A 14086-nucleotide genomic window follows, 5' to 3' on the forward strand; every position below is an offset into this window, starting at 1 on the left:
TAATACCACTAGGGGTATCTGAGACATTAAACTGATTTTTGGGAGCCACCCTGTAAGAAAGACTTCGACAAACTGGAATGTGTTTAGGGGATATGCCCAGACTGCACAAATGACACGACACCACCTTTATGAGAAATGACCAAAGGAACTGCAGGTATTCAGCCTGGAGAAGAGAAGGCATGCGGGAGCCAGGGGGCCAGAGTCACAGGCAGCAGGCTGAGCGTGTGTCCCAGGGAATGGGACGCTCCATGTGGCTGGCGGCAGAATAAGGGCTGAGGAGTGGAAGCTACAGGGAGGTGGACTCTCAGGACAAGCCAAGGAAACGCTGCCTAACAACTAGAACCTTCCAGCAGTGGGGCTGGCTCACTGCCTCTGGAGGCTGGGCACCAGCCACTGCAGTGCTGGGGAAGGAGTTTCTGACCACATACCTGCTGCTGTGCGGCTGCCCCCTTCTTGCCCGTGCCTTCCGTCTTTGGTGAGCCTGGCCATCTGGAGGCACCATCTTTGCCGCTGCTCATCAACAACTTCCTGAGCTCCAGGTTTTCCTCCCTGGTTGGAGGCAAAGAGAGAGGTCATATTGCTGGCCCTGGGTCGAGGATCCTGGGGACCTCAGACCTGCTACTCATCTGAGTTGCAGCTGAGACGTGGGGAGTAAGGCGAGTCCCCGAGACCTGCCCTCAGGTGTAACCACATAGGGCATCCTTACGCCACTTTGCTCGGCTTCCCTAGAAGTTTCTGATGCTCACCAACAGGGTTTCCCCAACTGTGAGACATCTGTATACCTGAGATCTTCAGGATACATCCATACTGCATTAAAGAACCCTGGATCGCACTCTCTGAGAAAATTCCACCCTTTCCAATTATCCTCAGACATCCTGTGCGGAGCATGGGGAAAGTCTCAGTTTGGTGCTGATAGGTCCTGAGTGCCTCTCTAGTGCTTGCTAGTCTCCCATGTTAACAGAGAAAGAGCAGCCTTCAGCCTCAGAGCCTTGAGCGGGCAATTCGCCAAAATTAATTAACATCCTTCCATTTTTGTTGTGTTTATTATTGGAGGTATCTTCTATTTATTCCAGGTCAGGCTGTTTTCCAGTTACTCTAGTGCAAGTTTTCATTATAATAATCTTAAGCAAAAACATGATGCAAATTAAATTCTTAAGTACATAATAAGGTAGGTGATACAGGACACAAGAAAAATGGTGATGTGGACTCAGGTATGACTGAAATATGGAAACTATTTCTTTGTATTCTATTTGCCAGCTGGTTTCCATGTGATAATAGGAAAACAGAAGTAAAATGGCTTTCCCAAGGTCACAGAGTGGGGACTTGCATCCTCGCCTTCTAATCATGGGTCTTTCCTCCAGCCTGGGTTTTTGGATCCATGGATGGAGTCATTATGGCTATAAAACTCCAACTGCTTGGCCATCCAGAAGTCAATAAATATATGCTGATTCAAAACGGCACAGTGGAGCAGTAGTCACACCTGACTCCCTCTGGACCTCACAGGCCTCTCCCTGGACCTCAGTTTCCCTCTGCAGGGTGAGGGGTTTGGCCCACATGATCTCAAAGGGCCCTTTGAGCTCTGACAGTCAAGATCAGTGCCTCTCAGGTGTGATCCTGGGTCTACCTACATCGTAATCAGAGAGGCCCACTGGAAAATGCAGATGCCTAGGTCTCACCCCAGACCCACTGAACCAGAATCTCAGCACAGGAGAGAGGCGTGGGAGTGTAAACTTGCAATGCCTTTCCTGACCCTCAGTGATTCTGATGCACAGTTAAGTCTGAGACCCAGTAGTAGCCCAGGTGAGCATACCCCTGACTGTTCTCAGGAAACAGAGCAGGTCAGGATGGTGACCAGCAGGGGGCAGCAAAGTCCAGAGCCCTCTCTCCAACAGCCAGCTAGCTGCTGTTAACAGGCGGAGGGGGTAAGTTCCCAAGGAAGGAGTGCACTTTGTACAGACCTTCTTCTGAAGCTCTCAAGGCACTTTATACACAAACACTCCCCAAGGTATTAAAAGGACCAGAGAGGAAACACCCAAGGAGAAGGACCAAGAGACCTGACATCCAAAGCAGGGCTCTGGGCACAGGCCTCAGAGCGCTCAGCCCGGAAATCAGTGCCACGCACCACCGCCCTCCTCCTGCCCATCCGACTCCTCACCCCTCCTCTGAGGAGCCTGGACTTACCGGAGCCTCTCAGCAGCCTGATCCCGCTGTTCCAGGCCCTTGTCCAGCTTGGCCTTCAGTGCCTCATTCTCCTTCCGAAGCTGCTCACACAGGGTCTGCAGGGCAGAGAGGGAGATGGGGGCAAGGTAAGGGAAGGGGTGCACCCCAAATGCAGGTTGATGCTGCGGGGCGGTGGGGGGGGAGCTATAGCCACACCAGGTCCCGACACGGTATCCCCTTTGCAATGGCCTCACCCAAGCCCTCTTGGGACAGCAGGAGCCAAGCCACAAGGCCCACCCAGGCTTCTCTCTGCATCCTCTCCCTCAGGAGCCAGCCATGAGGACGCCGGACCAAGAATCAGCCACAGCGCCTTCTGTTCCTCCAAGGCAGAGAGCACCATCCCTCCTCCTCCTTCACTGCTGTTCCCACAGCCTAGAATGCTCTTCCCCACCAGCCTTCCCCTGGCTGACTTCTACTCCTGCTTCAAGTCTTAGCCTAAACGTCACCTCCTCTGAGAAGTCCTCCCTGACTCCCACATCTCAGGTGAGTTAGGTTACGTCAATAAAAAAAATTTTTTTTTAAATAACAAGGGTTGGCAGGACCCCTTTTATGAGGCCCAGTATCAATCCTTATTTCAAAGCTGAAAAGTTGGGACTCCCCTGGTGGCGCAGTGGTTAAGAATCCGCCTGCCAGTGCAGGGGACACCGGTTCGAGCCCTGATCTGGAAGACCCCACATGCCGCGGAGCAACTAAGCCCGTGTGCCACAACGACTGAGCCTGAGCTCTAGAGCCCACGAGCCACAACTACTGAAGCCCACGCGCACACGCCTAGAGCCTGTGTTCCGCAACAAGAGAAACCACCGCAACGAAGAGTAACCCCTGCTCTCTGCAACCAGAGAAAAGCCCGCGTGCAGCAACGAAGACCCAACGCAGCCAAAAATTAATTAATTAATTAATTTAAAACAACAACAACAACAAAGCTGAAAAGTTGACACTCAAAGTGATCCCACCACAAGCAACGCACCAGGCCTCCCCAGTGCTCAGCCTTGACACTTGACATCTCTGGGCCTTGCTGATACCGGAAGGCTGTCTCCCTCGGGCTGGCCCTCCAGGCTCCAATCACTCCTCCAGCCTCCCAGTGTGGCCCCTCACCCAAGGTGGGGGTGGGAGTCCTCTGCTCCCCCCGTCTCTCCTCACACCTGTCTCCAGCCTGGACGCCCCTCCTGCTCTTGTCAACCCAGGCCCTTCCCAAAGCTGCACACAGTGGACACCCCAGCACCCCATCTGTCAACTGGGCACTCGAATGTTTGCTGACATGAGTGAGACAACAGGGCAGTGACTGGCCCAGAGGAGGGTCTAGGAGGCAGGAAGGCTTGGAGTTACAGCTCTGTCACTAAGGTGACAGACACTCAGGTCCTGAGCAGGTCTTCTCGGAGCCTCAGTTTCACCATCTGTGAATCCTTCCCTACCCGCAAGCCCTCAAGGCTCAGATCCCCTGCCCAGTATGGATGAGCCATCACCATAAAATCTTAACAGTGACCACTTTTTGAGCGCTTACTATGTTCTAGACTGTACAAGGGGCTTCATTTAATACTCAGAGCAATTCCACGAGGGAGGCATTTCCAGCCCCATGTTACTGATGGGGACAGTGAGGAACCGGGAGGATAAGTCACTTGCCCAAGGTCAGAGAGCAATAAAGAGTCTCCTGGAGCCAAGGACCCTATGGTTCCAAGGCCTGGCCTGCCCTAGGAAGGAAATCTGGCTTCGTTCCCACAGCACAGGAAGGGCTGTAAAAGGAAGCCTCCTCCACTGGGGAGGCAGGTTGGGATGGGAGTTCAGAGCATGGACTCTGGAATACGACAGATCGAGGCTCAAATCCCAGCTGCACCATCTACTAACTGGGGGACTTTAGGCAAAAAAAAAAAAATCACCTCTCAAGGGCTGTGGCCCCACCTGTGAAGTGCGGATAATGATGGTCCTGGCTCAGGGGGCAGGGGCAGTAACATACAAGGGGCCGGCCTCTGTCCCCTCCCTTTCCCCACCTGTATGTGAAGAACAAAGGCAAGGCTGCTGCCAACCTACCACATCCACAGCCTCGAGAGTAACCCCAACCATGAAATCTGCATCACCCACACCACTATTTCCCAGCTTCCTGCGTCTTCCTCGTCCCTTCTCACAACTTCCTTACCCTGCTCACTGCCTTGAACAAGAAGCCCAAGTCGGGTCCCCATCCTCACCCTCGGAAGTCCCCGTGGTACCCTGGACTCCCCGGAAGAGCTGGAGGAAGCAGAGGGGGAGCCACACGGCAGACCCCAGGCCACCCTCCCCGGGCCCGGCCTCACCTGCAGGATGGAGGTGCGCTGCTCGTTCTTGTGCACCTTGGAAGCCAGCCGGTTGAACTCGAGGGCCATGCGGCCCAGGTGCGTGAAGAGCTGGCTGTGGTCAGGCTCCTCGGCGCACACGCTCAGGGTGGTCTCCAGGCGCTGCAGGTGCAGCATCAGGTTGCTGTCCTCGTGGGGCAGGGGGCCCAGCTCCTGGTGGGGGGAGGGGACGCGGACCGCTCTTCACCACAGTCTGAGTAGGTGCCGCCAGCCTTTCTCCCCCTGCTTCCCCATTCCTCATGACTCAGCTCCCCCCTCTGATCCCAGCTCAGCCCAGGGACATTCTCCAGTTATGCAGGTTCCCTGTCTGGGGCTGACTCACAGGGCAAGACCCGGGATTCCCGGGCCACTGGCCGGCTTACGAGTGCTGGAGCCACCTTCTTCCCACACATTGGGCCTTGCTGAGTGCCTGTGGGTAAATCACTCGTCCACAGGGACTCAGAATCCTCATCTATTACATGTACACATCCCTTTTCTTCCCTTCTACCCCACAGGGTTCTTATGCAGGTGAAATGACACATGAAAGCAGCAAGCCCAGGAAATGGGTATCACTCAATACACAGTACTGCTTCTTCAGCTCAGGAAGGCTTGACCAGCAGACATCAAAACTGTCTATTATGTCTATACGTGTGTCTTCTGGGGAGTGGTCCAAGCATTCACCAACTTTTCAGAGGACCCAAGACTCAAAACACGTTAGGAATCATAGATAGTTCAAAGAATCCCGATCTAGCAGAGAGATGAGATAGGAAGCAAACCGTGGGCAATACAGTCCAATCTCAGAATCTATCACTCCCTGTCTCTCTCTTTCTCTCTGTTTCCTCTGTCTAGAACACTCTTGGCAAAGACAGTGCCTTAGCTATGCCAACACCACGTCCAAGGATCCACAGGGGTAGCTGACGGCTGACTGCATCAAGCTCCTGCCAGGCGTCCGAGTCCCCCCCTTCCCCTGCCTGAGCCCCTACCCATCAGGCCCCACGCCTCTTCCGGCTTCATTCCTGTGGTGTCCCCTCTGTTCAGCCTTCCCAGCGCCCCCGTGTTTCAGCTGCTCTAGCAGGCCTCCCCTACCATTTATGGCAGTCACAGGCCGCCAGAACTACGGGGAGCCTCAGGGTTCGGGATTGGAAACGAAGGTTCGGGGGGAAGGAGGTTGCTCAAAGTTGCCCAGTGAGTCAGTGGCAGAGCCAGGACTGGAACTCGGGCTTCCTGACTCTCCATCTATGGCCACTTCCCTCATCTGAACTCTGCAGCAGCGGAAATGCCCTGACAGCCACAGCGTGACGTCCAGCGAGTGCCTCCATAATACTCCTAGCACCGTATTCTATCAGATGCTGCTGCTTCTTCAATTCTGCCTTCATTCCCCCACTGCCTCTTCCCACACAGGATCTGAGGTGGTGAACGGTGCTCTACTGAAGGCTGGTGAATTGTTTCATCGCCCTGGCTTCTCCGACTGGCCTACAAGCTCCCAGAAAGCAGGGAGGCTGTCTTGTCTTTGCTCAGCACAGACTAGGCACATGGTGGGGCTAAGGAGGAACCTATTAACGAGATGAAGTCCGGGGTCATAGAGTGAAATGCTTTCTGAGCAGGGGGGTCTCGCCTCCTCGGCCAGCTTCTCAGAGCCCTTGGGGATAGAACAGGACAAGGGGACAGAAGTTCCCAGGGGACAAAACACAGAACATTTCTGATACTCAGAGCAGCCCCTCATCACTGAAGGCATGCTAGTGTAAGCTGCATGACAACTTGATGGGGACACTGCACTGGGGACTGACAGACACAAGATGCAATCAGTGAACTAAAGAGCAACATTTTTTTGGCCTTGTTAATTCAATATTTTTAATTTAATTGCATTTTAACTAATTGTTTGGCTTTTAACTTAAAATTTTAACATTTTAATCAACTATTTGTAGCTTAAAAAGTCAAATTGTTTTACAAGGTTTGTAATGGAAACCAGCAGTTTCCTGTCTCACTTCCCTCCACGTCCCAGTTACCACTTCCCAAAGCCATTCACTTTACATGTAAAAAGAAACATTTGTGCCCCAAATCCTTGGTAGAATGAGGCAGTGGAGACCAAGGTATCAGTGAAGGGTTACACCACTTATTGCCTGTATAACAATCAAAAAATCTCGAAGTGAGGAAGGAGGAAGGAGGAGGAGAGGGCGGGACTTGAAGACTTTTGAAGAACGTTCCGCACCTTTCTCAGTGGTTCCCCAATAAGTCTGCCATTTTAAGAGAGAACAGGACAACATAGTTGGAATAAAGGCAGCAAGTAGGGTAAAGTAGAGAATGAGGATGCCAGGTGGACACCCCAGAACTGTAGGGGAGTGTGTGTGTGCGCGTGCGTGCGTGTGTGCGTGCGTGCGTGCATGTGTGTGTGTGTGTGTGTGTAAGTGCAAGGTTTAACCTCCTACCTGCATGCCCCAAAGGGGAGCCTGGGAGGAGCCAAGAGCCTGCACAGAAGGGCCACACCCGCCTCAAGCTGCTCTGGGTTTCTCTGACCCTTTCTACTCTACCCAGGCTACAAGCCCACAGGCCCAAAGGCTGAGTCAGAGCCTGCGGAGGTGCCCGGCGCTTGGCGGAGGCCAGCGGGGCTGGCGACGTGCCCGGGCTTTCACAATGGTCGGGTGCTCGTGTGGCTCACAGGGAAGTCACCAGCCACGGATTTGCATATGTGAGCGAGAAGCACCCCCTGGTGCTGGCCCCTTAAGCGTATCCCTAGTGACTCCGGGGTGCCCAGGAGATATAAGCGGGTCCCGTGCCTCTCACGCGGGGCCAGGTGACTGAAACAGAGAGGAGACGGGGGACATGCCCAGGGACCTGCCGTCCACTCACCATGGTATTTCTGGTGTGGCCGCCGCTCTCTGGTGAAGAATGCCCCTCGGCAGGGACCACCTCAAATTCAGAGGAGGTGCTCTGTGCAGAAAAAGGGGGTCAGGGGCTGCCTGAGAGAAAAACACCTCGCCCCTCCTCTGGGGCCCCATGGCTGAGAGTACAGTGGGGTCAGAGAATGGAAGGAGGAAACCCCTTCTCACGTCCAAGTCCTCTGGGCAGGAGGGGAGCCGGCCCAGGGTGAGCTCACGGACCACGAAGCAGGAATGAATCCCAGCAAGTCAGCCCGCAACCCACTGTGTGACTCAAGGTCACATCCCTCTGTGGCCAGTTTCCTCATCTGTAAAACAGGGATACTGGACTAGCTGACTTTAAACCGCTGGCACTTTAGGATCGTATCTTTCTTAATGGCTTTACACTTTTAAAATGTTTTCATGAACTCCATTTTTTCTCAAAGCAACCCATGGAGTGGTCAGAAGGTTATATCCCCATTGGGCAGATGAGGAAACTGAAGGCATATCATTAATAAATGCAAAAGTAGGACTGCATTCGAAGGTCTGCAAATCCAACATTCCTGCTATGGCACCAGAGCTGTCTCCTGGGCCTAGGTGTCTCTGACTAGTCACCTGGAGAACACAGACAACAGTTAGTGTGGCCACAACCATGGTGGTCCTGTGCCTGCCTTGCCAACCCAGCCCCTGAGATCCCAGGGGAGTGGACTGATATGGGATAAGTCCCAACAAGACAAACACAAATTTGGAGAGACTTTTTCAGGACACACTCAAATCCAGGGAGGCCAAGGACTCCAGTCTCCCCCACATCTCCCAGCCACTCCAAGTAGAAGGTACTGGTTGTGCCACCAGAGGATGGGCCAATCGTCCCTCTGGACCAGCAACTGGCTCTGGGATTGCTGTTAAACCTGGTCGAACAAAGGCTAATTCAGCCTTCCTTCATCCCAGGAAAGGGCAGGGATGGGAGGACCTCTGGGCTCAGGTTCTGCTGAGCCCCATGGCCACCAAGGGCCCAGCTGTGGATCTCGGCGCCACCCTAGAAAGTTTCCCTTTCACCTCTACAGTTCCTCAGCTGTCTGCATGACCTCACAAAATGTTCTTCTCTCTCTGGATCTGATCTGTGGGATGGAGACTCTAACTGATACGACTGGGACTTCCCTGGTGGTCCAGTGGTTGAGAATCCGCCTTCCAATGCAGGGGACGCGGGTTCAATCCCTGGTTGGGGAACTAAGATCCCACATGACGCAGGGCAACTGAGCCCCCGTGCGCGCGCGCGTGTGCCACCTACAGAGCCCACGCGTCACAGCTAGAGAGAAGCCCGCGCACCCCAACGAAAGAGCCCACGGGCTGCAACTAAGACCGGACGCAGCCAAAAATAAATAAATAAATAAATAAATATTTTAAAAAATTTAAAAATAAAAATAAATGATACGACCACCTGGGTCCCTTACAGTCCTAGGATACCAAGCAAAACTTCTCAAGGCAAATCTGCAGAAGACAGTTTCTGAGCCCCTGTTGAGAAGGTGAGTTCCCTGTCACATCTGCCTACTTTCTGAGCACTGTGCAGCTGATACACGCTTAACATTATGCAACCTAGCAAATGGGAGGAACTCCTTGTACATATCAGGGTCTTCCTGGTAAGATTTAACTCCGACCTTCATTTGAAAATGGGTAAACCGAGGCCCCAGAGAGATTGAGATCAACTTGCCAACATCACCCAGCAAGTCAGAACCCAGGTTTCCTGACCCCAAACCTCTCTCTTGCTGTTCTGCCAATGGGACCTTGAAATCCAGGCAACTTTCAGCCATGACTCCAAATGCAACTTACACTTGCTGGAGGTTTGGGGACTGGCTCTGGCTTGTCGCTGGGGTGTGCAGGGTCAGCGGGGGTTGCTGGGACATCTGCATCCTTTCCTGGAGAATTGAGAAAACATGGGTGAGCAGCAGGGAAAGGGGAAAAGCCCAGATGCTGCCCCCTTAAGGACAGCCTTGGCCAGGAAAGTTCTCAGACAGAGTTCCCTACACGAGTCTGGGAAAATGGGAGGTGGTCCCAGCAGGGCAAAGTAGCCTGGGAGAACGACTGGCTCTGGAATGACGGAGTAGAACCTGGGCAGAGAGACCATCTTCCCTGGATTTGCTGGGAAAATCCCAAGGTGGCCACTGCCCCTTGCTACCCTGGACCTGCCTCAATGATGACAAGGATGACAATTTACAATTAACAAAGTGTTTTTATATTTATTATCTCAGCCAATTCTCAAGACGGCTCTGTGTCCCCATTTTAAAGGTAAGAAAACTGAGGCATGGAAAGGTCACCAACTGGCCCACGGTCACACAGCTGGTAACTGCAGAACCAGGACTCAAACTTAGCTCTCCTTCTCCGAATTCCTGGGGCTCTGGCCACAGGGGGCCCCTTGAGGGGAGTTGCACGGCTCCCTCTGGGGATGGGCCCGGCACCCATCCAGGACTCAGAAAACGCTACTTAATGGACAAGTGGAAGCTGGAAACATCCATTGCCTGCAGCACAGTGGACTCTGCGAGCATCACTTTCCTCCATGTGTCCATTCAGCAAATGTAGCCAGCAGCCAAACGGAAGGCTGGCACGCTGGCCTGGGCTGAGACTGTAAGGTGGGGTTGCAGCAGGAGGCATCTGAGCCCCATGTGGGGCGGAACTTTTTCCTCCCTAGTCCCAGACTTTGTCCTGGACTTGGAGACATGCCAGAGGAATGCACGGTGATCACACACAGGACTTTAACCCTAAGTCACAGTCAACGCTTTCCTTTAATAGGTAGCATATGGACCTGACATCTGAAAGACACTGCAGCAGGCTGATAGGCAAGTCTAGTCCTTCCACAGGCCTCAGCTTCCTCACCTGTAAAATGGAAGGAGGGGGGCCAGACCAGAGAGCTTCTGACTCAGATGCCAACTCTAGTGACCCGAAGTGGCTGCCTGGAGCACGATGCCTGGCACATAGTAGCTGCTCATTAAATATTTGCTGAATAAGTTACGCTGATAAAGATCCTGAGTCCACATCCTGGGTGCAGTGGATTGTTGTGATCCATTTCTAATGTCTGCCAGGGCCTCAGGACTCCTGAGTCACCAGCTATTTTTGGACAAGGTTATTCTGAGTCCTTTCCAAATCTGACCTTCTGGGGATTCTATAGCCAGAACATGACTGGGAGAATGGCCTGCGGCCTAAGGATAAATGAAGGAGAGGTGGATTTCTGATTAAGAAGGGAGTCCAGGGCCTCCCTGGTGGTGCAGTGGCAGAGAATCTGCCTGCCACTGCGGGGGACGCGGGTTCGAGCCCTGGTCCGGGAATATCCCACACGCCGCGGAGCAACTGGAGCCTGTGCTCCGCAACAAGAGAGGCCGCGGCAGTGAGAGGCCCGCGCACCGCGATGAAGAGTGGCCTCCGCTTGCCACAACTAGAGAAAGCCCTCGCACGGAAACGAGGACCCAACACAGCCATAAATTAATTAATTAATTAATTAATTAAAAAAAAAAAAAAAAAAAAAAAAGAAGGGAGTCCACGGTTAAGGGATTAGAGAGTAAGGAGTACGGGCAAGGCAGAGGACCGCCTGGGCTCCTCTTGTACCTGTGAGCTCAGCCAGGTGGTCGAAGGAGGTCAAAGAGGGAGACGGCGGTGGGAGCAGCTCACTGTCCTTGACCAGCTCCTCTGCCTTCTGCCGCAGCCTGGACGCTTCCATCTGAGACTCTTCCAAAAGCTCCCCTGGGGAGACAATGGGGGAAGGAGGAACAAAAGGAATTACTCAGTTCAGTGTGCTCGTTCTCCCATCCCAAGCCTCTAAGCCTGCTTCTACCTGGGTTCTGGAGCTGCAGGCCCTGGGTTTCACTCCCTGCATCACCTTGTGGGCTGAGTGGGACACACGTCATTCTAGCCCACAACCAGAAACAGGCCTGATAAGGAAGAGCCCTGCAACCAGGGGAAAAGGAGCAGAGGGGAATCTAGAACAAACTCCTGGTCCCTGGCACCCTCTTCCTGCCCCACTCCCATCGCACCTGGCTGGGGACTCCACAAAGCCAGGGGCTCTTTTAGGCCCACCATCATGGTCCCGGGGGGCTACCCACAGCCTACGGCCTGCAGTCAGGGACTGCCTGAAGGGAGGAGACCCTCCATAACATCAGCCACCCCTCTGGGCCTCGTTTGCCTTCTTTTGTAAGTGGAGACAGGGAAACTCCATCCCTCCTCCCCCAATCTGCCATTCCAAGGAGAGATCTGCCAAGCAAGGAGAAAGCATTTGGAAAATCGGGAGCTGTGCTCACCCCCAAAGCCTAGGCCCGGAGAATGTTGCAGCAAGGCAAAGGAAGAGTTTTAGGAGTTTGGAGGAAAGAGAGTCCCCTCTGGATGGGGAAATCAATGAAAGCCTCTCATGGAGGAAAAGATGGCATCTAAGCTGGGTACTGACAGATTGGGACCAGTCAGTCATGTGGAGGTAAGCAGGCTTGTTCTGAGCAGTGGCGACAGGTTGAGGAAAAGCCAGGAACAGAGAAACCAAGGGGCCTCCTCCCACCTTGCTTCAAGCCAAGCTCAGCTCCCTGCTCTAACACTTGGAGACCGTACCCTGGTTGCCCTGGTGATGCCAGCTATCCCCATTTCTGGTCCTTCTGGAAGATGGGCCATTCTGTTTCCCTGTCTGCTAACTGGGCCTGCCAGCTCCCTCTCCGCCACCCCAGGCCTCCTCCTCAGTCCCTCAAGGTATTCTGAGTCTTGTCATCATGGTTCTGGGGTGCTAGGGATTCAGGGCTGGGAATACTGCCACCGTGCTACAGAAGTACACAAAGACACAGCTGTGGGGCAGGAGGGAGAGGGATGACTTGGGCAGAAGCATATGCCAGCTGGCACTGCAGGCTGCAGGGAGGAGGCTTGCAGGCAGAGTGCAGGGTCTGCTTTACCTAACATCTTTATCCCTTGCATTTTTTCCTTCAGTCTGGAATTCTCCTCCACTAGGCGCTCAAAAGCTGCGGACGCCTCGCCCAGAGGTACGCCGCCCCCAGGGTCGTAGATCCGGTATGGTCCTCTCCCTTCCATGATGGTGGCTCAGCCCCTGCCGTGGTGCCCGCCTGGCTGTAAGGACAACAGCAGTATGTCAGGGGGCTGGCCAAGCCACTGAGGCGTCCTAGTCAATCAGTGCCCCAGAAGGCAGTCACCATAACCCAGAAGAGAACACAGCACTTCAGACTGGCTGGCCACAGTACAGCAGAGCAGAACAGTCACCTCCTTTGATCTGGAAACTTTGCCCCTATTAATGCAACCTAAGAACGGCATCAGTTTCTTTTAGCAGCCTCACTGTACCACCGGTTCATCTGGAACAGCAGTCAACTGTGAGGTGCAATGTGGAGTACAAGAAAGAGCACTGGGCCTTGGAGTCAAAACACTTGAGCTCATGTCCTGTTGACAGGGTCCAGAAGAAGAGGACCCTGCATCACTGCATCCGCAGCGTCCAGCATGGTGTTAGCTATGACAGGAATGCCCAATAAACACTTATCAAATGAATAAATAGTCTAGCTATTAACTCACTGTGGGATTGTGGGCAGTCCCCTCCCCTCCCGGAGGAGGGGAAATGAAAGTCTTACACTAAATCAGTGATCTTTAAAATGAAATGCTTGTGCCCAAAGGGATAAGCAAGTCAATCCAATCCGAAGTTCCATTTATATGTGCACTATCTTTTTTAAAAGAAAGAACAAGAAGAAAACCCCCTGACTAATATTTACTACACGAATTGACACTGTCAACCTCCTCCTTCCAGTTCTAATGAACAGATGGATTTTCCATCAAAGCACCATCTACTTGTGCAGCAAGTGCTCTGCATTACTCTGTTCAATTTCACCGGCTTTATTTCATTTGAAACCACTGTGCAAAGTGATTTCAGAATCCGAGTTCTGTGACTTAGCAGAGAAACTTCTTTCTTGCATTCATTCATTCCACAATTATTTATTGAGCATCTATTCTGTGCTGGGTGCTAGTCTAGGTGCTAGGTAATTATCAGCAAACAGAAGAGACAAAAATCCTTCTTGGAGCTTACATTCTAGTAATGGAGGTAGATAAATAGATACATAGTGAGAGAGACGAACATAGTATTAGGGGTGATAAAAACATCTATGGACAAAAATTAAGCAGTAAGTTTGAGGCAGGGACTTTATAGAAGGAGGTGAGGGAACTAGCCATGCAGATATCTGGGGGAATAATATTTCAGGCAGAGAGAATAGTAAGTGCAAAGGCCCTGAGGCTGAAAAACTGATTCAGCCTCCAGCCCTACAAAGAGCTTACTAACCACGAAAGAGCTCCAAAGGCCTCCACCGGGGACTTCAGAAGGACTTGGGGCCCTGAAACCTCCCTCTCAAGATCACCACCCCCAGGGCCAAAACGAGTTCAGTCACGAGTCCTCAAAGGCCCTTTGAGCACCCACAAGTGCTCACTGCAAGAAAAGAGTAAAAAGGGACTAATAATAACAGCCACCATTCATTAACCTACTTGCCAGGCACTGCATTAAGCCCTTCAGATGCATTATCTCAAACTGCACAACAACCCTAAAATACATAGTAAGTTATCCTCACTTTATAATGGAGGCTTGGTGAGGTTAAGTAACTCAGCCAGGATTACATAGCCAGCAAGTAAGGGCCAAGATGAAAATCCAGTTCCACCTAAGAAAGCCGCGCTAATCACCTGCTATCCTCACACAGCTGCCAAGAC

At 52.7% G+C, this 14086-nt stretch overlaps 1 protein-coding gene across 7 annotated transcripts in view; it reads right to left on the bottom strand.

Annotated features, from left to right (window-relative positions):
• Positions 1-14086, bottom strand: part of TNIP1 (TNFAIP3 interacting protein 1) — a 43609-nt gene that overhangs the window by 16119 nt on the left and 13404 nt on the right. For 4 of the 7 annotated variants that reach the window (XM_068536232.1, XM_068536230.1, XM_068536228.1 and 1 more), the window contains exons 2-8: positions 12289-12460; positions 10970-11104; positions 9203-9288; positions 7368-7448; positions 4503-4694; positions 2182-2276; positions 429-549 (exon numbers count right to left, since the gene is read on the bottom strand). In XM_068536232.1, coding sequence (XP_068392333.1) covers positions 429-549; positions 2182-2276; positions 4503-4694; positions 7368-7448; positions 9203-9288; positions 10970-11104; positions 12289-12424 — 846 coding nt within the window. In that variant the 5' untranslated portion in view covers positions 12425-12460. The remainder of the gene's footprint in view (positions 1-428; positions 550-2181; positions 2277-4502; positions 4695-7367; positions 7449-9202; positions 9289-10969; positions 11105-12288; positions 12461-14086) is intronic. The other 3 variants (XM_068536233.1, XM_068536231.1, XM_068536234.1) reach the window with 2 other exon arrangements.

The sequence above is a fragment of the Eschrichtius robustus genome, chromosome 2, assembly GCF_028021215.1.
Source record: "Eschrichtius robustus isolate mEscRob2 chromosome 2, mEscRob2.pri, whole genome shotgun sequence".
In the NCBI taxonomy this organism is placed as follows: domain Eukaryota; kingdom Metazoa; phylum Chordata; class Mammalia; order Artiodactyla; family Eschrichtiidae; genus Eschrichtius; species Eschrichtius robustus.